At 40.6% G+C, this 27,465-nt stretch overlaps 1 protein-coding gene across 11 annotated transcripts in view; it reads left to right on the forward strand.

Moving 5' to 3' along the window:
- The first annotated feature begins 1,808 nt into the window (after positions 1-1,808).
- LOC135205417 (cellular tumor antigen p53-like) overlaps positions 1,809-27,465 on the forward strand; it is a 66,712-nt gene continuing 41,055 nt past the window's right edge. For 2 of the 11 annotated variants that reach the window (XM_064235961.1, XM_064235966.1), the window contains exons 1-6: positions 1,811-2,154; positions 5,201-5,434; positions 14,590-14,616; positions 16,563-16,676; positions 26,007-26,090; positions 26,622-26,747. In XM_064235961.1, coding sequence (XP_064092031.1) covers positions 2,056-2,154; positions 5,201-5,434; positions 14,590-14,616; positions 16,563-16,676; positions 26,007-26,090; positions 26,622-26,747 — 684 coding nt within the window. In that variant the 5' untranslated portion in view covers positions 1,811-2,055. Of the gene's footprint in view, positions 2,155-2,285; positions 2,563-3,369; positions 3,805-5,200; positions 5,435-7,809; positions 8,910-14,589; positions 14,617-16,562; positions 16,677-26,006; positions 26,091-26,621; positions 26,748-27,465 lie in introns of those variants that run through there. The other 9 variants (XM_064235960.1, XM_064235964.1, XM_064235958.1 and 6 more) reach the window with 8 other exon arrangements.

Below are 27,465 nucleotides of genomic sequence, written 5' to 3' on the forward strand. Positions count from 1 at the left end.
TAAAATTCATATATATATATATATATATATATATATATATATATATATATATATATATATAATACATATATATATGATATATATATTTATTTTTTGGTTATTCAGAAAATGAAACCTATTCATATTGAACAATTCCACCAAAGGGACCACTGGCTTGATATTCAAGCCTCCAAAGAATAATGGTGTTCATGAGGATGAAGAAAGAGGAGGTAAAGGAAGAGATCTCACTTTTGAAAAAGGGAAAAAAATAAATTAATAAATGGATAAAAATTTATCAAAATGCAAGAACAATATTAGGATATGAATGCATCTTCGCTTGGACTCTTGAAGCGAATGTAACTGAAATATTTACAGGCCATTCATGCTTGGTTTTACAGCAGCTGTAATGGACAAATATTTCTTTATGCAAATGACGATACAGACACGGAAATCCAAGATGGCGACCATTTTTTTTTTACATGTTTGCCAGATAGACTTAAAACAATTTTACTCGTAACTTCTGATATTGTTGGTCAATGATCTTAACATAAAGAATAACCAGATTATGCTTTCTAGTTCTACACACACACACACACACACACACACACACACACACACACACACACACATATATATATATATATAATATATATATATATATATATATATATATATATATATGCATGTATGTATGTGTGTGTATTAAAGGCCTACGTATTTCTTATTTAGGATTAACTTTATGCATTAGAGCGCAAGGATTGTCGGCCTACAGTAACGCTGGGTATATCATTACAATATGATGAAATATAATTGTGTACTTAACAACGGCCCCACCCCAATACGCCCACCTGAATACGCCATACTGGGCGGAGACGGAGGAGACAGTCTAGAGAGTTGATTAACGACAAACTTGACAGGCATGGCAGAAACACCACACAATTTAAATCGACTTGAAATATGTATATAACTTCATTTCAGCTAATTGAAACGATGATAACCAATGCAGGTTCTCTTGAGTTAGATTTTAGTGAAAGAACAAAACAGGCGAATCAACGGGGAGCCTGAATAAGATTTGAAAGTCAGATAGGATGGAATCACAACAGTGAGTATTGTGTAGCTTAGTCCCAAGTTAAGTCGAAACCAGCCATCACTTGCATCACGGTAGCGTAGATGTAGTTTTACGAAACGTGATTCAATTACTTCATCTTTTAAAACCATTTCTTGCTGGAGAATCGAGTTATCTTAGAAAATCTGTGGCCATTCTCATGTAAGACCTAAAGAACAATATTATGAGCCCTTGATCCAAAAAGATCATGAAACAATGTAGTTCAGATAGATCTTTTGTTTACATCGCTTGTGGTATAATGTTCTATACGCCTGGCGTTCTTTGTTTGTTGACGTTATCCAAAGACTCTCCGAAGACAGGATAAGTGTTCGGCCATAAGCAAGATTGGTTTAAATATATTGTTCTGTACAATGTAGATATCTTTGAATAAAGGTGAAGACAATGGTATAGTATTTAATTTCACTCATAGCACTTCACCGACATTTAAACATTTCTTTTGGCGGTTTGTATGGGCGTGGCCTTCATGTTCATTCATGTTTACGCTAAGTGCCAGACGTACGATAAATCATAAACAACAACAGTCTCTTTCCTGCCTCAGGCATTGTCGCTTTAGCAACAAAGTTTGGACGGTAATAAGTTGTTAGTCTTCAACAATGAACTGAAAGAAGTAAGAGCCCGAAGTTAAAAATCAAAGAACGAATGGCAGCATGAGTACAACATCCACTTGTCGTCCCCCAACCGGGGCCAACCCCCCCGCAGCCTCACACAAACTCAGTGTTTCGCACTTGCGGGCTGCGGCTTGACCAAGACTCGGTAGTCGGTGTAGCAACTGTGTCAGTTGAGGAATTTGACGTGTGTAAAAAACTTACTCTCCGATCTATGTTACTTTATCAGCTTAATTGTGATTATATGTTGTTCGTGTTCCCCTACAGACTCCCTGGTTGCCAAACTGATCATTTTAACGAATCGGTCTGTTACGGAAGGCGTTTTCACTGGTGCATTGGCTAAACATGAGTTCAGACGTGAACTACATATTAGAGCTGACCGGCTCGGAATGGGAAAATTTGCTAAACGATCGCGCGCTCGACTTCCAAGTCAGGAATTATGAGGTAAAGTGTTATTCTCAGCTGGAAATTATTGGAATTTGGCATTTTCGTTTGTTATTGTAGGTGCCACTGTCGTGGCTAGTGTTTGTTTTGGTAGGCTAGTTAGGAAACGTGTTCGTGGATGAGAACGTACGCAAGCACGCACACGTGCGGTAGTAGGGCTGTGAATTTGTCGATTGGTGTAGCCTGTTACCGGGTAGTGTTTATAGTCCGGCCTTTCAATGGCTGACGTGACGGTAGTGTTGTGTAGGCTAGGAAATGCCTGTTCGATTGCGTCATAGTTCTCCCTCCAGGCATGACGTCGTCTTTCTCGACCAATGAGAGCGCTTGCTGTGACGTCATTGGTACGCTCGCCAATAAGAATCGGTCTCTGTGTCAGACGAGAGGCTGGGTTGATTCCTGCTATCCTAAGTATACAAAACTTCCATACTTTTTTTTAATCTTTTAAGTCTCCTTTGTTCCGCCAGTTTATTCTTTAAAGCAATAGCTTGGTTGGCTGTTAAATAATACTTAGAAATTCTGATAACCGTTCGGACGGCCGCAGGCCTCTGTATGTTTGTTTATGTTTAAGTATATTTCTTTACAGAGGTGCGTCTTTAGTACTCCCGTTTCATCAGTAAGTAACATCGAAAGTGAGATAACTTCCAATTGTAAAACCGGAGCACATTGTTATAATTCGTTTCGTGAGTGGAATGACAGCAATCTTGTAGATTCTGTTCCTACTGGGATATTTATTAGGTAGTTGGTGTGAATTTTACTGGAAGCCCGCTTACTAAAATGCAACTGTTTTGTTGAGCATCAACACAAATTCAGAGATTGTACAGATGCATCTGCAAGCAAGGTAATTAATATAAAATGTTGTTTCTGTAGTCATTTTTTACACTAGTAATGTAAAATCTTGCTGTTGTGTGGAGTGGATAAAGCAAAATTTATCTTATGTTTATATAGAAAGGGAAACGGGAAGTCTCAAATCTCAGAGTTCGGATTCCGGAAGCCTACATTTTAACGCAAATCTATGACACGACCCATCGCCAGATTCGTTCGTAAGTAAAGGGGGGGGGGACCCGTAGGGGGAGGGCTGATTGGGGAAACTCCCACGATTGGAGATGGGCGGTCTTTGGTCCTGGGGGGGCGGGGCGGGGAAGGGTAGGCAACGAACGTATCTGTCCTACCAGGTGGATTGATTATAAAAGGCGTGATACTCGTGGTGGCACTTATTTGTTAGCAAGCTACTGTTGGTGAAAGACCTGCTCTCTGTATCATTTCTATAAGATCACGAGGGAGAGAAACTTTGTTTAACGGAACTCTTATGACATAATATTCCGAAGATCATTGTCTTCGCGGCGTTATTTTAGTGCTTTATTGGATAAGTCGGAGCTTTTAAAAGTGTAAACATTTTGGATATTTTTTATGGACTACTAAATTCCTATGCCAGCTGTGAAGTACGTTGAACTTATAATATCTTCGAAAGAGTTGATCGCTCGTAAAGCACTGTGGTGTTCTCGTGAAAGACGCTTGTTACCAGAGTATTTCGTTGAGGAAAACTTTAGACGACTTAATGTGTGGTGGCCGCCCTAGGCTGAACTCGCCATAAATTGAGAGATTGTTCAAGATTGGAATTCCATAATGGCAAATTTTTCTGATGAGTTAGGGGTACGGTTTTCTTTTGTTTCGTGTTTTTTAAGAGAGAGAATGTTGGATGGAAAGTGGAGGGGTGAAATCCTTGAAGGATTTGCCCATTTAGGAATTTAGTTTATGACGAATTACTCCCTTTTTTTTTTCCTTATGGCCACGTTCTTACTTAACCAACGAAGCCAACCCCGGGGAATGAAATAGAATGCATAAAACTACATAGAATTTTCAACATAGAAATTTCATAGGTATTCATGGAGTCTCCCTGAGCCACACATCTTCCTGGAATGTTTTCGATATTGATAGCCTGCCATTGTTTTAGATCTCACTTAGAGGCAGACTCCATCCTCTCTCAAGATTACCTAAAAAAAAACACACACACACACACACATATTATATATATATATATATATATATATATATATATATATATATATGCATATATATATATATATATATATATATATATATATATATATATATATATATGCATGCATGCATGCATGTATACATTCATACATACAGACATTCCAATTTTTTTCTCACTGACCATGTGTCAAGATTTTTTTTTAAACGACATTTTAATGTATTTTTCTTTATTGAATTATGACTTTGGTTTGGTTTAGTGAGCATTTTATCAGTAATGTTTTATCTGGTTTTTAAGTTTATCCTACATTTATGGACTTAGTACTATAGGTGGGTAATTATTGATAATTTTGGTATCGGTGGGGGTATTTCTATAGAAGCAGTCCGCACCGACTGCAAGGAACGTAACCGCGGATATGACATCCACTAGGGATTGGGGGCCGTCCAATGTATTTCGCCGTGGTTAGTACTGTCCGAATAAATGTTACTTAAAATTCTTGTTCAGTAGGTAAAACTGCATAGAAAAACCGCAACTGCCATAGTCTAGGCCGCCGCGGATAAGTACCGTACCGGTATCATATTGCTTCAGTTATGCATGAACCGATGCATGCTTTATGAAATGCGATAGGCCAGTGGTTAATGAATGACATGTTTTGTTGGGGGCGGCGGTTTGGGTCGTTTTTTGGTCGTCCACACATTAACTTTAAAGCCCTTTTAGTAGAAAGCATATAACCTGTGCACTTAGTACGATTTGGTTCAGAAATCTCTTTTATCCGGATCACGTAGTAGATAATTTAGCCCAAGTCGAAAGGTCCCAGGGAAATTGAACTGCCTTATGATTGGTCTTATCACAGTGCATACAGTATTGTAAGCACCTTTAAGTTTGCATAGAACAGAAACCGTAAATTTCGTAAAGGACATCTTCATCTTCGACAATGTTCACCGCATTCGTGTCACCCAGTCTCCGTAACTGAGTTTTCCTTAACCCTAGACTGCTGCTCTACGTTTCCTCTTTTGAGAATGTTAAACCAATTTTTTTTTTCCTTTTCAGGGAGATGGAGCCCAGAATGGCTGTCAAGTCTCGAATGAGGTTGGTGCTCCCCAAAATGAGACTTCTTTACCCGTCCAATCGACTTATGGAAATTTATACGACGAGTTTGGTATACTTAACGTGTCGCCCTATCCTCCAGCCGATATCTTTGATGGTCAAGATCAGGAATCCACGCCGCAACAACAACAAAGCTTCAATGAGCAGCCAATGTCAACACAACCACCCGTCGTTGTTGTGAGTACTACTCAAGTTTCTTTTGGGGGTTGTTTTGTTACTCAAAGTAAAGAAACAAAAAATAAATAAAATAATCGCAAAAGTATATATAGTTTTGTTACCGAGTACGTAAAACTGATAAGTTGGAAGATTGGTAATCTTATCTTAGATTTTCGTATTCGTAAAAAAATAAATAGAAAAAAGGAATTTCATTGCAACTCATAAAATCTGATTGTAAGCAATTTTGGTGTCTATAAAGGTTGTTGCCACATTGACGCTTTTATGGTGTATACACAAGAGTAAAGTGATCTGCTCTATATGAAAACTGTTTGATGTTGCTTAGAAATGAATGAAGAAAAAAAGGAGTGTCTTAAAATCACGTGAAATGAGAAATTATCGTTAAACAGTACCTCGTCCGTGTTTTTACGCTGTTTAGCAGGACCAAAGCCCTGTTCTCGAGCATTTCCGCGGTGTTCGTGGGCGGCCCATTGAACATGGAGGAGGAGGAGTTGTAAAGGCGACTAGCTAGCTCTGCAGGGCGAGGGCGGTGCAATCGGGCAACTTGTTGGGACTTGTGGGTTGCAGAGACTACGGTGGGCCTTGTCACGACTCTCAGATGCAGTGATTCCTCCCTGTCCTTTCGGTGTTGAACGAACGCGGTTTTATCCTAAAATTGGATAGATGTAAAGGTAAAAACAGCTGCTGAATAAGTTTTCGCCCACTGGTTGGTGTGACTGGTAAGTGATTTCTAATTGATGGTCTGGATGACATACTATTTATTTTAAAATGCAAGTGATTTAGTATTAAGGTTATTGTGTGATTACCGATTTTGTAAATGACATTGTGGTTTTTCACTCCCCATGTAGTCTTTCGTAGGTCTATATGGACTGAAAGATCTCGTAGTGAGGTGATAAATATCAATCTCGCCCCCTGGGTAGAAGTTATGTGCACCTGTAGCCTCTTCTACTACTGGGTAGAAGTGACATGTGCACCTGTAGACTACTGGGTAGAGGTTATATGTACACCTGTAGCCACGTGCCTACTCTTGGCTCCGGGTGACTTGAGCTTGCTAATCATTGACAGCTGCGTTGAAATAACAGAATAATAATGTCCTGGCGGTAGATTAACTGGTAAAACTGAAGTCTACTGCGACACCCCCACACCAGTGAGTGCCCCTACCACTTGACGTGTGAAATGGCCGCTGTGTTTAGTACCACTTCCTTGGGGATGTAGTACTACGTAAAACCATAATGAAAAGTGGTAGATATATAAACGTTAAAGACATAATCGAAAGCATAAATAAAAGGCTGTAATTATACCTACCGGTGACTGTCGAGAACTAAACCGTTCTAGTAGTGGTGTTTATTTTGCCGATAAATCTATGTAGTTGCTAGGTTGCAAGTTTGACGTGAAAGTTGCACACTAATCCCAGACCCACTTGCCAGTAATTGTGTTAAGTCGAAGGTAATTTTGTGTATAACAATTAAATGTACATTATAATGATCTTACTGTGTCCATTAGGTCATTTATTTTTTACTGTGCAAATGAGGTTACCCATGTGTAATCTTAATAAATGTCATCCGGCCTTTAAGTGATTGCCGGAGGGTTGAGGAAAGGATTTGTGTTACACGCACACTTGTAGAAAGAACATACTATGACGAAATTTTTCCAAACGTTACATAATGTTGAGTAAGGTTTAGGCTTCAGCAGTATAGTAGTTCTACTATTTCCTTTAGAATGAAATGTGTGACGTTGAGACTTAAGTGTATTAAATTAATTGCCCCTAAATATAAGATCAAGTTCGATATGAGAGCGCGCGCGCTTTGGCTTATGCGTAAAAGGCTAAGTACAGGAATGAAGTATGTTAATAATAATCTGACCTATCGTTTTCGAATAATGCCATGCCGAAGTCAAGGGAGGTTTTTGGTTAATCCCCCCCCCCCCCCTTTCTCTCTCTCTCTCTCTCTCTCTCTCAGGTGGTCGTTCAGGCTTGACATTGACCGTGGCTTGCATTTTTTACTAGGAAGTTTGTTTTCATGTAAATTTAATTCTTCTGTCATGCAAGTTTTCGTTGAACTGTTTTACATTCTGGTTGTTGTTGTCCTCAGAGGAAGCCAGTAGAACTTAGCTTTGGGAATTTATTTAACCAGAATAAAAGTAGGACGCATTTTCATATTGTCGGTTTGGCTGCTGCGTTCTTTCCCGCGTAAGAAAGTTTTCGGTTGTAGGTAGCGTGCTGCCGCCGAGCCTGGCGTTTCCCAGATGGCGACGTCTGGCAATCTGCTAGGTAGTTACGGGGGTTGGGAGTAAGGGGGGAGGGTTTTAGCCACCATGTGACGGCGTATACTGAGTCTTTTGGAGATTACTTCTCCATGTAAGCTTATTATAGATGTTAATGGGACGAAAGTGGTGCATATTTTTCTTGTGCTGCCATTTCGATATATACAAACAAGATTTGAGAAACATTCTTGTGAGTTCAATGCCCTGGTCGTTCTGTTGAGGGCAAGTCGACGTAGTGTTACATGTGGGAACTCGTCCGGACGTGAATTAGCGGGGCTGTCGCGAGGCTAGCTTTGGCTGCATGTTACCTACATGTATTTTGCTGTAAAATTCTAGTTCGTTGCTGCATCTATGAAAGTGAATTCGTCTTGGCTATGACATGAGTTTAAATATCGACGATGTAATCCTTACTTTTGTATAACCGAAAGTTGACTTGAAAGCATACGGCAGCTGTATTTATTCTCTGAAAAACTGACGTTGGTCCGTCTAACGTGTAAGCAGCCAGTCTGTACTTGTCTACTTGGCTGAAGTTTGGAGCTACCATAGTTGGATGGCTGGTTATACTTGGGAGTTTGTATGGTTTTACGCTAAAATTCCGTGTATCAGCTTGGTTTTCTGCTGGATACTAGTTGAATTACGATAGAAATGAGACTTGCCAGCAGTTTGGAGTTGAGAACTATACCAAGGATTTTGTTATGAGTGAGAAAAATACCCGTCAAATAAGTGTTAGTCAGTGTAATAGTGGTGTGTGCCGTCCCCCGTCCCAATGCCGTTGTAACGTAGCTTATCGCCGTTCGGTTATGGTGAATCGCTAATATTATTATCGAGGAACGGATATTGTAGTGTATAATGTTTTCGATGTTGTCTTAAGCAACACAGCATTGTCAGCCAGCAAGATAGCTAAAGAATGAGGTTTAAGAAAGCACCTCTTAAGGCTCCCGGTGGAGAATCTAGCGATATTATCATTAAGGAAGAATTTGAGTCATACTCGGACGTAACCAACGAGGAAATGCCAAACACCACTCACGCTGAAGAATCCTCACACTTGGGGGGCCTGGGTCGGCCTTTGGTGCAAGGCGTATCGGGCATTCTCCCTGCCCTGCAGCCTGCCAGAACCCCGGAGTCTTACTTGAACAAGGACGAGGAGACTCAGGCAGCGCAAGCCAAACTCCGCCAGTATGAGGCTTTGGGACTCATCAAGGTCGAAGTGGACGAGGTACGTTTGGGGTGGGGGAGGGGGAGGGGGTCGTTGGCCATGGAAGGGGGAGATTATGTCATTGAGCCCCATGATCCCATCCCACTACGCTCTCTCGTCTCTCTCTCATCTCTCTCTCTCCGTCTCTCTCTCTCTCTCTTCTCTCTCTCTCTCTCTCTCTCTCTCTCGTTGGCGTTGTCGCACTGGTTACGAGTTGCGCTGCTGTATTTGTAAATTACTCCTTAATATTATTAATTATAGTCAATATATATGAATGTAGTAGCTATACATATTTTCCTCTTTATGGTTGTTTTATTAGACATTGTTTCGAAACCTGGCAATCGGTCTGTTAATGTCTGAGACATTTATTTAATACTATTGTCCTTTTACCATGTGAACATTAAGCTGGGTGAGCCAGCACGATATCTTTGTTAAAAGTTTAGCTTGCCTATGTTGATTAGCTAATTATCGCGTATCGATACAGATATCACCATTCGTTAATGTCCAAAATATTTGAAGGAAATGACAGTATATAAAGTTACCTCGTAATACAAGAAAATTAATAGGTATAAAATAGTTGTAATATTGCTTATATTATTGCTTATCTTATGCCTGGTGTATTCTTATTCTTAACGTAAATTACGTAATCTCTAGTTTTTCATGAGCCTCCTCAGATGTCTATCTTTTCAGGCATGGCCTATGTCGTACTCGGTATTAGGTTTGGCAAGTGTTTTCATACATGGCTGCCATTCTGGACTTTGACGTAACCCTGTTTTTTCAAAAACCATCTGCTGTTATTATCAAAACCCTCGTCTCTCTCTCTTCTCTCTCCACTCTCTCTCGTCTCTCTCTCTCTCTCTTCTTTCTCTCTCTCTCTCTCTCTCTCTCCTCTCTCTCTCTCTCGGTGCTTTATATACCATTAATCATGGTTATGCAGTGCCACAATTTTACACCCCCGTACAATTTAGGATTTGGTGAACCAGGAACTATATATATATATATATATATATATATATATATATATATATATATATATATATATGTGTGTGTGTATATATATATATATATATATATATATATATATCCCCATCAATTCAATCTGGCCCCCCTGGGTAGAAGTTACGTATGTGCACCTGTAGCCTCTATTGGGTAGATTTTGATACTGCATATATATATATATATATATATATATATATATATATATATATATATATATATATATGTGCAGTGCTGCAAGCACAATATACTACTTACTCAAACCTATGGGGAAAATTTTATATCATGGATAGTCATTAAAAGTTGTAAAAAGATTAATTAAAGCAGGAAATGTGGCAATCAAACTTAGTGTCAGATCAAAACCAAACCTAAGGATCCTTCACCCTTCCTAGGAATGGTGGAAGAAAATCATGACTCACTTCCCCAATAACCATTGCCAAAATGTGTTGGGGGGGGGGGGGGGGGGGGGGTGGGGGGGGGGGGACTTATAAAGATGTGTCCTCCGTAGCTTGAGGCCTCTTTGAGTTTTATTGTGAAGAAATTTAATTTAAAGTAGCCTCATTGCAGTAGCAGTTGAAGCCAAGGTAATTTCATGCATTGAGGCACAAACCAAAATAAAACGTCAACTCTTCATAGTGTAGTAACCTTATTTGCTTTATTTTTATTTATTTAATTTCAATGGCTAATGAAAATTGGGTTGCATGATTGAGGACAGAGTTCAACTATCTATCATCCCAGCTCACAATAATGGGTACTCTAGTATTAGCATACCTATAAACACTGCTTTGTATACTTGAATCACAGTCAGTTGACAGTTTTCCATTCCTTCAGTGGGACACTCCCATTCTACACCTAACCAGTTTTTAATATACTGCATATCCTTAAAAAACAGATGAGCTGTTATTTTTCATCAGCTTCTATATTATTAGGGTGTTTTTATGTAAGGAAAACATGAATAAACCAGCTGGAACTCTTCTTGAAACAGTGGCAGATCTTGAAATCTTTCCATGAGCAGCCATATATGTTTATCATATATAGATGTGACTAGCATACTTTGCATATATTTATATATCAATAGTATGCACACAGTAGTAGTAGTAGTTGCTGAAATAATCATTAACTTTTGCTACTATTAATTTATTACCCCACCCGCCCACAGTTGGCCAGGTGCCTCAACCTGTAATCCACCACTGTCTTGAAGCAAGTTCCAAATGCCTTCAAGGGGTACTATTATTGCCTAATAATAAGCAGAAAACTCTGGCATAAGGCTCTGCTGATGACACGGTCTCCAGCAACTCATTTAAACCTGCTGAAGGATGACTGCTGTTTGAAGCAATAAGTTGCTATGCATGAGTGGATGCTCCCTTCAGTATACTTAAGTCTTGTTTCCTCTATTCTATCACTTCCTGCACACACTTGTTTACTTATACCATCAATAACTATTCTCTTGATATACGTAGGAAATTGGCCAACAGTGTCTGTGCCAATTGATGAGCTATAGCTGATGTGTAGATGTCAAGTTTTTGATACTGCATATATTTTTAGTCTCAGGGAAAAGGAAAACTAAACACTGCAATAGATGATGTTAGAAATGTGGAATAATCTATTAGTATATGTATTTCACCATTACACAATACAATCCACACAAACATATCCCAATAAAAATAAATAATGAAAGATTAAAACTAGTTCACTATGTATATTATAAATTAAAAAATTAAAAAAGGACTCTCTCTCTCTCTCTCTCTCTCTCTACTCTCTCTCTCATCTCTCTCTCTCTCTCTCTCTCTCTCTCTCTCTCTCTCTCTCTCTCTCTTCCTCTCCTTCTAACAAAAATATTCACAGAATGAAAACATTAGAAACAAAATGGGCTTCATCCAAGAGAAATTAAAGCGCTTATAGAGAGATAGTCCCTCGCCTATATAAACTACAGAAAAGTGCTGAACAAAGAAAGGCACCAAAAGGAATCAAAGTAGAAATGTGCCCCCAGTCTACAAAAACGTTCTAAGAGAAGAACCGGGAAATTATAGACATGTCTACCTAACGTCGGTCGTTTGCAAGATTTTTTTGAGTCCATAATTGCAGATCAAATTGTGGATCACAACATACCTAGATAGAAACAACTTACTGTTAAACAGCAAACACGGTTTCAGACAAAACATATCCTGCCTATCAAACCTCTAGGAGTTTTGTCATAACATCCTAGGTATTACGACAGTAGTAGAGCAATATATATGTACTCTACTTAGATTTCCAAAAGGCATTTGACAAAGTCCCCACACAAAAGAAACTGATGACAAAAGTTAGACCTTTAGGAATTGTAGGAGAAACAGCATACTCGGTCAAAGACTGGCTAACTCATAGAAAACAGTCGCAATAAATGGTGAAGAATCAGAATGGGCAGATGTAACAAGCGGAGTTCCCCAGGGTGCTGTCCTTGGCCCTCTCTTCTTTTTTATTTACATTAATGACATTGGTGTAGGCTTAACTAGCAGGATAGCCAAATTTGCAGATAACACCAAATGCAGCAGACCCAGATGTAGTGGAAAGTTTAAGAAATTATCTGATAAAAATAGGAGAGAGAGGTAAAAAAAAAGATGGCAAATGCCTTTTTACGTAGATAAGTGCAAAGTGTTTCAAATGGGAATAAAACAACCCTCATGCCAGCTACGTGCTGCTTGGGAATGACATAAATAGTTTTAGAACAAGAGGAGGATCTTGGAGTCATTATTACCAAGGACTTGAAATCTACACAGCAGTGCATAAAAGTAGAAAAGAAGTCACAGAAACTAGTGGGATACATAAAGAGGCAGTTCAAATACAGAAACAAGGAAACTGTGCTGCAGCTCTACACATCAATAGTTAGACCCCATCTTGAATATGCAGTACAGTTTTGGTCACCAACACTAAGAAAAGACATAAGTAGATTAGAAGGAGTACAAGGAAGAGCCACCAAGTTAATTCCATCCATCAGGCAAGTTGGTTACTGGAGACTACTAAAGAGCCTGAACATGTATGGCTTAGAAACACAACGATTGCGAGGACTACTAATAGAAACATTTGAAATACTGAAAGGCATAACAAAAGTAGGCAGTGCCTATTTACCTTAAATGAAAACCAGACAAGAAATAATGGATGGAAACTAGAACTTAGGAGATACAACACATCCCATTGTGGAACTCTTATACAAGATATGTGCCAAACATGGAATAAAACTGCCACCAGAAGTTGTAAACAGCAACAGTGTGGAAGAGTTTAAATGAAAGGTAGACAATATTATAAGGGCACTGAATGCACCGTAAAACCTGCTCCTACAAATAAGTGAGCTCACGATGTCTCCACGAATGGACTAACAAGTCATCGAGGCATCCTTCTCTCTCTCTCTCTCTCTCTCTCTCTCTCTCTCTCTCTCCCCTCTCTCTCCTCTCTCTCTCTCTCTCTCAAGTTTGCCCTCCCAAGTGGGATTTGACTTGCTCCGTGGTGCCTTACTCAGGACCTTTATGATCCCTGAAAAGGGAGGAGATGTTGGACGGGAAAGCATTCATTCAAGACTGTCTTTTTACCTTCACTTGTAGAACATCACATTTAAGACCAGGATGCCATCCCCTCCGAGTAGGTATTTAGCAAAGCGTAAATCTAGGTTTGAATGAATGTGACTAGGTTCTCCTTTCTTCTCCCATGGAGCAACACTTAGCTTAGTATCGGCTTGATTAGACCAAGATACAGGTAGCCATAAAGTAATTTGTATCTTTTCTTATTAAACCAAAACCTTTTATCATATATTCCACCTCAATTTCCTGATGTCAAAGGAAAAGTGCATGGTAATGACATGAGTTAAAGGTATTCCTCATTTACTGAAGGAGGAATTCTACATAGGAGAGATTTTTCATAGCATTTTTCCTTTCACCTTATGGAAAAAGGGATGGGTTTTAGGTAGGACATAGTACAATGGTTCAGCTTTGTGTGCTTATGCGAGAAGCAAATTACTACCAAAACTTTGGTCATTTGATCCTACAAAAAATCAAATCATGACCAATTTGGTGGAAAGTAGCGTCTCTTAATTGACTTCTAGATACAGACTTACTCGGAAAGGCAAAGTGCCATTAGTGTGATGGGACAAAAAGAGCAACAACTCCTGTAACCTCATACTCGGCCTGATATAGGAATGCTAGACTGGTAGGTTGTAAGCCCAGGCAAGGCTGTTTAGATCACTTCAGTGAAGAAAGGATCAGCGACCTGTAGTTTGTTTCATTTTGTTAAAAACATATTCATGGAATTACTGCCTTGAAGTATGGTGCTTATATGACCGGTAGCTTATTCTATGGATTATTACTCAAATACGTATAAGGGTTAAATGGTACCATGTGTAAACAGTATTTTAATGGTACAGCATCCCTTTACCCTCATCTGCATTGCTTTCTTTCATTTACTGTACATTTCCTCTATAGTGTTGTCCAACTCATTTTCCAACTTAATTGTACACTTCTCCAGAGCCCACATCTGTATTAAGAAGAACCTATAGGGCTTTGAATTTAGATATTTGAAGGTTATTTTATTTATTTATTTAATTTAAAAAAAAAATAAATTTTAAACTATGACAGTTTTATCAAACAAATTGGGATTTTCTCATATGAAGTGTTTCTTTTTGGTCTATTTAGACAAGTGGTTGTTGTTAATCTTTCTGTACTTTCCATTCCATGCTCAGCGTGTTGTTAGGAGGCGTAGGCCAAAGGCAGGTGCTCATTAATACATTTATGTTGCTGATCACAAAGAGTAAACCAAGGTTTTTAGAGTTAGATTTTAGTCATATCTTGTATATGTGCATGTTTTCACATGATAATGCAGTGTTTTACTTTTTGTTTATACTTACAACCCCATTTTTGATGTGTAAATGTTACCTTTAAAATAAACCTTTTATTGTAAAGCTTAGTGATAACTGTCTCACATGTAAACTGTAGAATTTGGCATGTTGACAGGTGATGTTTGGTATGCTGTGAATTATATTAAGCGATCATTTGGTTTGTATTTCCATAGATATATAAATGCCCTAACCACTATTAAACTCTCTCTCCCTCTCTCTCTCTCTTGTGAGAAATTGAGCAATTCCAAAATTATTTTAATTGTGGCACAAAAGAAAAATATGGCCATGTTTTGACCAACTAGTTAAGTTTGCCTGCCCTGTGGAGATCAGACTACAAGTAAGTCTGGAAATAAAACATGAAACATTCTATCCCTCTCATCTCATTTCCTCCAGTAATGGCTACAAATAGGATCCGAGTCTGCTTAGGTTATACGTGTTTGATTGTTGGAGGATGAAGTCATTGCAATACGTATGTGCTTTCTAAGAAAATCAGAGAAGGTTGTAGTAGTTGTTGTTTTGTGAATGTTATCCCTTGGAGTTTTACAAAATTACAATAACCAGCTGCATGCTGTGTTATATTTAGCTGTGAACTTTCCCCAGGTATGATGCATATGTCAAAATGTGTTAGTAGCTTATAATTTGCATGTAATTATTATAGATAGTATACTTTTTTAAAACAAATATTTTAATTTTTTGGTCTAATATTTAAGTGTGTAAAAACAGGTTGACTATCACTAATCCAGCAGTTGCTAATCTGATTAGATCACTTATCCAGCACTAATTTTGGCCAGCACTATTTAAAATTTCCATGGTTGCCATCCCAACCTGCCGATACTGTTTGTTGGTACTGTTTGTGTATGCATGTATGCACCCTATGCACTTAATTGCAGTTATCTTTTGGGTTGTAGAAATAAATGAGAAATGCTCTTGTCCTTTGGGTATTAAAGACAAAAAATGAGAAAATGCAGTATGTAGTAATGTAAATGAGAAATAGCACAAAGTATAAATAAGAAATTCATGAGTGTGACAACATAGTATAACAAAACAAAATATAGGGAGTTCACCAACTGAAGTGAATGAATGTGTGTACTTTATGTACATACATACTCTACGGATTCGATTGCATTTATCTTTTGAGTTGTAAGAAGGCAAACTGTACCATTTCACTGATGCCAGCAAATGGGTGTGTACATATGTACCCTATCCACTCAACACTGTTTATCCTTTGGTTTGTAGAAATAACAGAGGGGAAAGGTAGTAAAAATATTAGAGAGAATATATAGCATAAAATAAAAACAAATCTCCAAGATGGAGATGGGAATCCTGACAGCCCTTCACCCTAAGACCTGTAAATGTGCTTAGTTGCAAACTCCAACTCTTCACTTTGGAAGTAACCGTGATAAACTTTCTTGTGGAAGTCCAGCAGAATTAGCTGTGCTACATTAAAATTTCACTTTATTTTTATTGAAGTTCTTTTCCTTATTAACCTAACCAACTTGTACTGATTTTTAGGATTTTTCAAGGTAGGATGAGGTGGTTAACTGTTGTGTGTAAAGTGTATTGTAATCTAACCACTCTGTAATCCCTGATCTGGCACCCTGCCAGTCCCATTGATGGTGGATTAGTGATGGTTGACCTGCGCTGTCGTTGCTAAACTGATGAAAGTGTTTCTTAACCAGATGTTATCTCGATTGTGTATTATTCTGGATAGTATACGATCTTTAACTTGGCTATATTAGACTTAGACTAGACTGTGCTGAAGAGAGAGAAAAATTGAAAATGGTGTTCAACATCACCCAAATGTTTTCTTTTGACAGCCAAGTGAAGACGAAAGTGGTCAAATTACAGTTTCTGATCCTTTAGGCCAGATGGTTCAACATTCCTCCGCAGGTATTCCAGTCACTGGTTCACAGCAATCAAATACATTCCAGGTAGAGTAACAAGTGTACTTGTAGTAACACAAGATGTAGAGTAATGACAGTGGCAGGTATATATATATATATATAAAAATTAGAGAAAAATGTTGGAGTCTACTTTTGATTTTTATCATGGAGGGGGGGGTGGTGGGGCGGCATTCACAAATAAGTGCAAAGGGAGAACCTTAGGAGTTGCACAGTATACTATGCCGGTGACCTGATGTTGAGAAATTGGGCATGGAAAGGGTATAACAGATGGATGAGTTGAATTGAGAGCTCATGGGAAATCAGTACGTAAAAGGAAAACTAATTAAAGCTGAGGGTGACTGGAAGGGAAGCAATGAAATTTTTTATTTATTTATTTTTTTTTAATATTAGACACTGCCATTTGGATCCTATATAGAGTTACAGGTTTGAGCTGAAAGCTACTATATGGAACAATTAATGTCATATGTGATTCCTGGTATTAGTGTAATTGGGAGGTTTGATATTTCATTACTCCAAATATATATATGCAAGCCTTAAAATAGAGGTGGAAGATTTCTCTTATGATTTTTCTGTATGATTTCCATTATTTGCATCAGAAATGGCTATCCACAAAGAATTTCAAAGAAATATTGAAGAGATGTAACAACAAAATGCTAAGGTTCATGGCTGTAGTATTGCATTGGAAAAAAGGGATTTGACGAAGGAAAAATCTATTTCTGGGTGATTGGCTCGTGTCGCCCTATGAAAGGTAATCCTTAATATCATCTTTCTAGGTAAAAGTATCCTAAAATTACCAGAGAAAAAACAAAATTGAGAAAATGTCGTAAGACTGACTCTCACTCTTAAAAGAAGTGTCGGTATGAAATAGGGGCGGGAGTGTGGAACACTACCACTAGACAAACACCAATTAGAACTTCCTATCAGAATCCCCCTAAGAGAGAGCCGATACCAACGGGCGATGCAGCCTCTACTACTACTACTAGAGGACGCCACGGACAGCAGCGCCCTAGCGGTCATCCTTAATTAAAACATAATTACATCTTGTCCTGCAAGGGGGGAAGCAAACCATAAAAGGGATGGTGTTTCATAGGGCGACACGAGCCAATCACCCAGAAATAGATTTTTCCTTCGTCAAAATCTTTTTCTGGGCTCAGCTCGTGTCGGCCCTATGAAAGAGTACCAGAGAAACAGACAAGATGGAAAAGGGAAAAATGAAAAACATGTTAAAATGATGGATATAATATAAGTAAATCAAATACAGCATACAAAATAAGTACTAAACTAACTATTATGGTAAACAATCAACGAATGTTAGTAAACTTAAAGTACTTAAATGGTAGTAACAATAACATAATATGCATGTAAAATAAAGAAATTGTTTGAATTTACTTATTTAGAACATATAAGTACAATTATATACATACATGTGTCCTACCCTAGCACAAAAATAAGGGTAGGTACACTCAATTCCATCATTAATACAAATAATACAATTAATTCAAATATATACAAACACATTGTACTGAAGTTATCACAAGTCTAAATGGAAAAATTTATACAAACATATTGTGGCCTAACCTAGCATAAAAATAAGGGTAGGACCAACTGGAGTACATATCAGTACAAGTGTGTGTCCCTAGCAAAAAAATAAGGGACAAACCACTATAAGACACAACGGCTAAGGCTATGATGATGAGTAGCCTGGCGATAGGTTGAGGCATGTTGGTTGAAGTAGGTAGAAAGGAGACCTGGATCAATACTACAACTACTAAGCAGTATCAGGGGAAACTATGTTTCCCGCTGCTACTGCTGAAAACTTTAAAGATTCCAAGGACTTTAAATAATGCCGTTTAAAGACTGTCGGGGATTTCCATCCAGTATACGTCCTAAGATCCTCAAAGTTTCATATGTTGGAAATAGTTAATAGAGGTGGCTACTCCCCTGATATCATGTGCTTTTGGGAATGACTCAGGGTTGGCTTGTTTAATGAAGTAAAGGATTTGTTGCCTAATACCTTTAACTGACAAAGTACCACCTTTTTCTCTCATGAAGAGAGCACCCGAGGATCTAGAAGAAGTACGAGATAGAAAGGCTCTAAGAGTTGATACTGGGCAGAGAGAAGGATCCGTGGAAGTGGGATAACCTTCCAAGGAGCCCACCTTGCAAGAGGATCTTCTTTTTATTTTTGGCTAAAAAGCTACGATCCGGAGCAAGTAGAACTTCTCCTGATGGGAGGAATTCCACATGACCCGCATCCTCTGGATAGAGCCGACAGTTCTGAAATTCTTGCTCCTGAGGCTAGGCTTAATAAGAATAATGTCTTCCTCAGGAGCATTATGAATGTACAAGATGAGTTGTCAGTATCTGAAGCTAGTTTGAGAACATCATTCAAGAACCATGAAACTGTAGTAGGCCTCTGAGAAGGTCTAAGTCTAGCACAGGCTTTAGGGATAGATGTGAAATAAGATTCAGTCAAATCTATCTGAAAACCTACTTGAAGATTTTCCTCAAAGCCGACTGTGAGTGGTAATCGTGCTAGCTGCTAAACCTTTTTTCAAATAAAGATCTGAAAAAGGATATAGCCAAATTAACTGTCATGGTTGTAGTGTTCGATTCTCTCAAGAAAGATGCTAATTTCTTAACAGCTGAGTCATATTGTCTGTGGTTGACTCCCTCTTATCTGATTCTAGGAAGAGAATATTCTGTGGATCAATGTCAGCATCTTTGTTAGCCGCAAACTTCATGAAGTCCATAAAGTTAGGGTCTGGAGAGTTCCTGAGGAAGCGAACACAGTCCTCATTTGTACTGATTGTGATAGTTTTGGGATTGGGGATCCGTTGAGGTCGGAGACCCAATTCCAAGAGAAGTGGATACCAGTTGCTCTTGGGCCAGTACGGTGCAATCAGAGCTACTATCCCTTTGAAAGACCTTAGTTTGTTCTAGGACTTTCAGGAGAAGATTCACTGGAGGAAAAACATAATTCTCCTCCATTGATTCCAATCCAACGACAGGGCGTCTGTGGCATAAGCCAGAGGGTCCAGGTTGGGGGCCACATAGCAAGGGAGCTTGTGGTTCGCTTGTGAGGCGAAGATGGTCCACTTGGAGACTGGGACTCTCCGCGTTACCCACTGGAATGAACCCGACGTCCAGAGACCACTCTGATTCCAGAGGGACTGACCGGGACAGGGCGTCCGCTATCACATTTCTTACTCCCTGCCAGAGAGTGGCAGACAGATGCCATTTGTGTTTGCTTGCTAATGCAAAGATGGCTATCATGACATGGTTCACATGCTTGGATTTGGACCCTCCTCTGTTGATGCAATGACTACTACTGCACTGTCCAAAACTAGCCTTAGATGAGACTTTTCGGGGGAAGCAGTCTCTTCAGAGTAAGAAATACTGCCATTGCTTCCAACACGTTATGTGAGCTGGCGAAATTGAACTGACCAAGTCCCCTGGAACCATGTTTTGAACTGAGAGTATCCCCCCCAACCGGAACAGGATGCGTCCGTGTGAATGGTTAACATTGGGCGAGGGGATATTGAAGGTGTACTTTCTTGGCTAAGTTTCTGTACTCTTGACCAAGGCCGTAGTTGGTTGCGGAGGATCTGTGGGATCACCTGACAATTGTCTCGATATTTGGAGTTTGCTTTTGACCGCCAAATTCGATTTATATCTTTCAACCTTGCTTTCAGAAGGATATCTGTTACTGAAGCAAACTGAAGAGACCCTAGGATTCTCTCCTGGTTCTTCTTGACGTTTGTTTGCACTTGAGAAATTGCCTGACAGATTTTGCTATTTCCTTCCGTTTGGCTACTGGAATGATAGATTGTGGGAGGACAAATCCCATTGGATTCCCAGCCACTGAAAACGAGATTCCGGAACAAGTCTGGATTTCGTTTTGTTTATCTGGAACCCCAGATGTTCCAGAAAGTGAACTACCTTTTGGTAGCTTTGAGACATTCTCGACTGTTGGTGCCCAGATTAACCAATCGTCGAGGTATGCCGCTACCATGATTCCTGAGCTCTCAATTGTTGTACAACCACTTCTGCTATCTTTGTGAATACCCTGGGGGCTACATTCAGACCGAAGGGCATCACTTTGAATGAGAATGTCTGACTTCCTAGCCTGAATCCTAGGAATGGGCGGAAGTGCCTGGCTATAGGGATATGATAGTATGCGTCTGTAAGATCGATGGAGCATGTGACGGCTCCATGCGGCAGTAAGGTCCTTACTTGCGAGAGGGTAGCATCTTGAAACTTGTCGCAGCGAATGAAAGAGTTTAGCTTTGACAAGTCTAAGATTACCCTTCTTTTTGTTGAGCCTTTCTTTGGAACGCTGAATAAGCGACCTTGAAATTTTAGATGCTTGACTCTCGCAATAGCTCCTTTCTGAAGGAGTTCTTCCGCGTAATCTATCAATTCCTTTGACGGTACCTGATGGAATGATTTTGATTGGAGGAGGATCTTGGATCCAGCTCCAGCCTAATCCTTTGGACACTATGCTCTGTGCCAACTGCTGAACCCCCACCTGTGGCGGAAGAGGAACAGCCTCCCTCCTACCTGAGGAGCCTCATTGCTGATGGGCGGGTTGGCCACCACGCCCTCCTCTGAACTGCTTACTCCTTGCTCCTTGCGCCCCTTCCTGCGCCACGGTGACGAAGTAACCTCTCGCCCTACCCCCTCGATTGAGAGTAGCCATTGAGCCTCATAAGCAGGGTTAAAGGCAGGCGAGATAGCATAGGAGTCGAAGGCTGGGATTGCTGGGGCACCAGGAGGAAAGGCTGAGTTTGTTTAGATGTAGCAGGTTGTCCTTGTTGGGTGACTGGGACCCCCCGCCTGCTCACAAACTGCTGCTGATGCTGGAGTTTTTTTATATGGCTGGAACCTCCTACCAGCCTTCTTTGGTTTCTTGCCAGCAGTGGGAACGGATTTCCTGTTTCCTCTTAGAGAAATGCCCCACCTAGCTCTAAGGCTCTGGTTGAGTCTAGCAGCTTCGTGATGAACTTCGTTCACTGCTGACTCTGGGAAGAGATCCGCTCCCCACAAATGCTGGCAGTCAAGAGTCTATTAGGCTCGTGCCTGATAGTACACTCTTGAAGAACATGCTTCCGACAGTTCTTCCTGGCTTGGAAGCAAGTCAAAAGCGTCTAGCAGAACCGTCTGAAATTGTGATTTCGCTAAGATCTTGAATAGCGGTTCGTTCGCATAAGACAGCGCAGCCATTTTCCGTGACTATGAGAGAGTTAAGGGACCTGCCAAACCTAGTTCGCGCATCGAACTCTGCCTGGATTAGGGAGTCCGGCAGCCTAGGCAACTTCTCACCGAACTGGTCCATAGCGCAGTCCGGCTTGAGTTTACCCTGCGTGAAAGTAGCTGGCAGGTTTTCCCATAACTCTCCGAAGGCGGGAAAGAGTGGAGAAGTGGGACTCCGACTCTCTCAACTGTGGAACGGGCTCATCCTTGAAGGACTGCCTGAAGAGCCTTCTCCACCAATTTCGTGGCGAACGGAAGAGAGACCTCCTCTTCCGTGGCGAAAATAGTGAAGGGGCTCTTATAGGCCTGGAGTTTAGTAGTATTAGTACACTCCCAGTCCTCAAGGCAGTGAACCCATTCCCGTTGGGCGTGGTCTCTACTGTAGAGGACAGACTCCTTCGAGATCTTGTCCTCCCTTGTAAGAGCCGTTGGTGTCAGCTAGCAATAACCCGATGAAAGGCTGTGACAGACCCGGAGGATAGAACTCGAAGTCCTCAATCCTTCGAGTGCCAAAACTCCGGGATCGAAATCATCCCGTCCTTAAAGGGGCGTAGGCCGCTACTCTCCATGGATTCTCCCATAGAGAAGTTGGCAGAGAGTCGTAAGACGGGAGTTGGAGAATCCCCGTGCTAGAAGCAGGGGATACTGGGGGAGGAGCCTGGGATAGCCCAGTCATCCGATCCTCAGTCTCTCTTACTCATTCGAGAGTTCCTGGACGTCTGTCCAGTTGAGACAGAGTGCTCGACAATTGTGCGAACATCTGCTCAAAACGGGTTCCCCAAGCTGAGATTTGGGAACCAACCATCACTCCTACCTGCTCCATCATTCCTGGTGAGACAGGAGAAGGAACGCAGGAGCCTGGTTGCTTGCTACCCCTGCCGGCATAGCCGGAGAGGGGGCAGCGGAGGCGGGAGAAGAAGGCAACGACTCGGATGGTAGCAGCGAGCTTTCTCCTTCGAAGCCTTGCCTCTGGAGCTCTTCGACTGGGAAGAGCTTGGCTTAGCCTTCACCGCGTCGGCGTAAGAAGTCGATGACTTCCTAGCCGAAGAAGACGAAGACGACTTTCTAGAAGTCGACTTAGACAAAGGTTCTTCGGTTCTCTCTTTCCCTTCTCCTTAGGAGGTACAGAGAGAGCGGGAGTGCGGCTAGGGATCTCAGATCCCGGAAAGCCAATTGGAAAGAGGCGGAAGAAGAAGGGACAGGAAGAAGATCCAGGAGCGCCCAAGGAAAGACCTTCCGGGCGCGCGACTAAAAAAAACCCTACCTCAACCAACAATCCTCACTCACTACCGCCATCGGCTCGAGGTTCAGGTCCAGGCCGGCGACGTCCGGGACTGGCTCCTGGGCGGCTACGAGCCCCAACGACTGCTGGAGATCTTGCTGGATGGCGGCTATTACGGGGGCGGCGGACAAGGGGTCGACGTAGCCCGTCGACTTGCCCGCAGGGAAGATCTGGATGGCCAGCTTTCTATCCAATATGTAGGGCTGGCCCTTGGCGGCGTTCTTACCAAAAGCCGCCTACCCATGCTTTCAGAGTGGCGAGGGCGACTTCCCCTCACACCGCTAGCCTGAAAGAAAGGCTGAATTAGCTACCAATTGCGGACAGGGTTAACAAACTTACGAACTAAAAGTGTTAGTAAATTGATAAATAACCTTATAATGGTCTTACCCCATCAACCAGCTGACCGACCAGGTCGTAGCAAATAGTGCAGGCCTCGGGATGCCAGACGATAGACTCGTTGAACAGGGTGGCACAAGGGGCGTGAGACCTGCACTCATCATGTCCGCAGGGGTCATGCAGCGTCGCATTACAAGCGAGGACCTGACAGTTGGTAGCCTGTAAGTGGAAACGTACATGAGTACAGAGTAAACACTTACAGCCTAACATATGCTCCGCTGGTGCCGGAGCGATAAAGTTAGATAAAACCAGAGCCCTGCTAAAATACGTGTGGTAACCATGTTGGAAGAAAGGCTATGGCTCCGCCAGTGGCGGAGGCACAAGAATCAACCAACTAGGAGTGGTGGTAATGGAAACCACAACGGATAATGGCGGGGATGGTTGATTAACATAATTATATAAAACACAATTCATTGTAAAATATCTTAAATTAGGGTATATATCCTTAACATAGTACAGTAACAACATCAAAATCAACTTCTCTCCACCCGTCTACTAGAAGAGTGCGTAGGTAAGGGTAAGCTCCCTTCCGGTAGCGGGGGAGAGATATAAGGATATAGTAGGCAAGCAAACGACCATCCATAGTACCCACCCTACCCGCTAGCGGAGCCAATAACCTCCTAACCAAAGGGGCCCCCGGCTGCGACGGAAGGCTCCTTTCGTATCGTAGGGAGGTGGCTGAGTAATGGGTATGGGGGGGTGGGGGGGAAGGAGGTCCCGGAGAAACACGGCGGGAGCGAGGAAAGGGGGAATGGGATGGCCTACTCCCCACCTCACCAACTACCCGTATGGAGACCCTGGTACCTCATAGTGGTCGCCCTAAACCCCCTGCTGGTGGAACCCCCCGGCACCTCCGGAATGTGAGAGAAGGCTATGAGGTTGTTATGACAACCAAGGGGTCCCCCAGCTCCTCCCTACATCAGAGAGGGAGGGAAGGGGCAGGGTGAGGTGCTATGGAACACGTGACCACTAGTGGCCTAGGCCGCGATCACCACAACCGTGGTAGGGCCACGTGAACCAAGCTGTACCAATACATGGAACAAGCACCTAGGCTAGCTAACACCCATTAATATAATAAAATACATCGAAAGGTGGAAGAGACACTTTTAGGAAAAGAAAATGAAAGAAGCCCAGGAGGAGGCAACTATTCCAAGAAACAGTAGCCTACTCGGAGCCAGCGATAGCCCATGGTAGAGCAAGAGCCGGGATGCTGGCAGAATAAAAAATAATGATAGCCCTAAATACCAAGCTAAGAGAATGGTAAGAGGGCTAAACTAGCTAAAACTCGATGTAAAACAATGAACGTGATAAGTAAGCCCATAAGTATAAGAAGTCCCAGTATGGAGGACCGGGAATTCTACGAGGCAGCATGGCCGCCACGAGACAACCGGGGAACCGTATATGACCTATAAAAAAGGAGGAAAATACTGGTACCCGGAAGATAAAACTATGATAAAATATTACTTATGAGTACTTAACTTAGCCGTGGCAATTGCTGAACGTTCCATCGTAGAATACGAGATAAATCCAGAATAATAATAGCACGAGAGAAAACTGCGTCAAGACGCTGGCGCTAAAAATTAAGGATGACCGCTAGGGGCGCTGCTGTCCGTGGCGTCCTCTAGTAGTAGTAGTAGAGGCTGCATCGCCCGTTGGTATCGGCTCTCTCTTAGGGGGATTCTGATAGGAAGTTCTAATTGGTGTTTGTCTCGTGGTAGTGTTCCACACTCGCCCCTATTTCATACCGACACTTCTTTTTAAGAGTGAGCGATGTCAGCTTTACTGACATTTTTTCTTAAGTTTCTGTTTTTCTTCTGGTAATTTAGGATATTTTAAACCTAGAAAGATGATATTAAGGATTACTTTCATAGGCCGACACGAGCTGAGCCCAGAAATGAAATTATGACCAAAGATGTTACTGGGAGATAATTTAAAATTTCAACAACTAATATTGCATAATGATTATTACCATATGTAGTTACATTGCCATAATATGGAAGTCAGAGCAAATTGAATGTTGAACTAAAAAAAGATGGAGGTAATTTGTAAATAGTACGCAATTGTTTGATATGCAGTATAAAATAGTTAACTGTTCATTTACAGTTCACTTTTCATTCTGGTCTTCTGTATACTGTGTTTTTTTTTAATACTACGTTTAATAAATTGTATTGGTAATTTTTTCATTGCTGATGGTCCTGACATCATAGTTCAATGCAGAAATTTTATAAAAATATGTGCCACATTGTTCATGACTAATAGCTATAGGTATCTAAAAGGCCAGAACAATCTCTGTATGGTTTTCCTTACCATTTAGAAAGGTTTTTAGTTTTAATTATAATACTCTAAACACTTTATTCTTAAATTTTGGGTAATGTCATTATTTTCCTTTATTTACCTTTCTGGTATTGAATTTCTCTTTCTAGGGTCCGAGGGCTGTTTCAGAAATTTCAGTACCATTGTATGCTGTACCACAATCAACAGCAGTAGTCATACCTCAACAGCAGCAGGTGTGTTTCAGTTTTTATGGTGGTTTAATGGCCATTGGCTAATGACATCTTTTAACTCATTTTTAAAAGCAAAGTTGGTTTTACTCCTTAAATTCTGAGTACAGTCAACCCCAGCGAATAGCTAAAATCCGTGAATACTACTTGTAAGTCTTCTGAAAATGGTTGTGACTGCCTATTTTGATAGTTCAAAAAAAAAAAAAAAAAATGCTTATACCTTTATATTTTAATATTTTTATCACAAAAAATTAATTTAGTGTTGAAAATTAAATAAAAATACAGTAATTAGTCAATATTTTTCTACAAAAAATACCACGAATAGACTAATTTTCCACAAATAATTGATACGATGAGGTGGGGTTCGTCGACTATAATTTTTTATTGAAGTGAATTTTCTGAAAGAATATTTAGACTAGTAAGTAATAGTCTAGTCAAGCAGAATTATAGTAGAAAGAGCAATATATTTAATTTGATTTATGCAAATGACTAAATATTCAGCATACTTTTTTCTCTCTCCATAAAACATTACCTCAGACCTTTACTGCTGCTAAAACTGGAGGCGTGGTTGATGTACCTGCTTTGACTGACATGGAAGGTGATTATGGTTTCTCAGTTACAATTGAAGAAAAAGAAAGGACAACGAAAAGCCCCATGTGGTTGGTAAGTTAGTTTTTTTTTATATATATATACACTAATTATTTGCTTACTGTGATATGATGAAAGTTTAGTCATTGAAGCCTAGTAACAAGGATCAGAGAGTGGCAGGTAATGCACCCACTTTCTCAGCTGTTGACATCACTTTCTAAAGCTGCACTAGTGTCAGCAAGGTTGTGCCCCACTGATAGTGAACATGACCGACGTTGTAGAAGGAAATTATCCCATTTCCCTCACTATTGATGAGTGACTTTTGCTGTAGTTTTATTTTTCTTACTGTGAATGATGATTCAGGACTTGTCTTGCACAGAAAAAGGAAGGAACAAACTTGGTGTGGCCATGACATGTTGTGTGTGTATGTGAGGTTCATATGTTATCCTCTAATGTTCTTTATGCAGAAGTAATACTAGGTTTGTTCTTTATACAGAAAAGTAAAAGAGTGCACCTTACTTTCATAACATGAGTTTGCATGTTATCTATTAATGATGATCCTTACTAGTTTTGTTCTGTATGCAGAAAACTGAAAAGGAAGTACAGGTCCAAGAGGAAGAAGTTGAACATCCCAGTAGTGATTTTGGATGGTAATGCCCTGCTGTTTTCTCTTGGCTGTTCAATTATAACAATCTATGACAACCCTCATATTGCAATTAAATTTTGTGTGTGTGTGTGTGTTTTTTTCCTTCTGCTAAATCTGAGGAGGGGAAAGTAGGGACTAGACAGGGAC

This window comes from Macrobrachium nipponense, chromosome 24, assembly GCF_015104395.2.
Source record: "Macrobrachium nipponense isolate FS-2020 chromosome 24, ASM1510439v2, whole genome shotgun sequence".
Classification (NCBI taxonomy): domain Eukaryota; kingdom Metazoa; phylum Arthropoda; class Malacostraca; order Decapoda; family Palaemonidae; genus Macrobrachium; species Macrobrachium nipponense.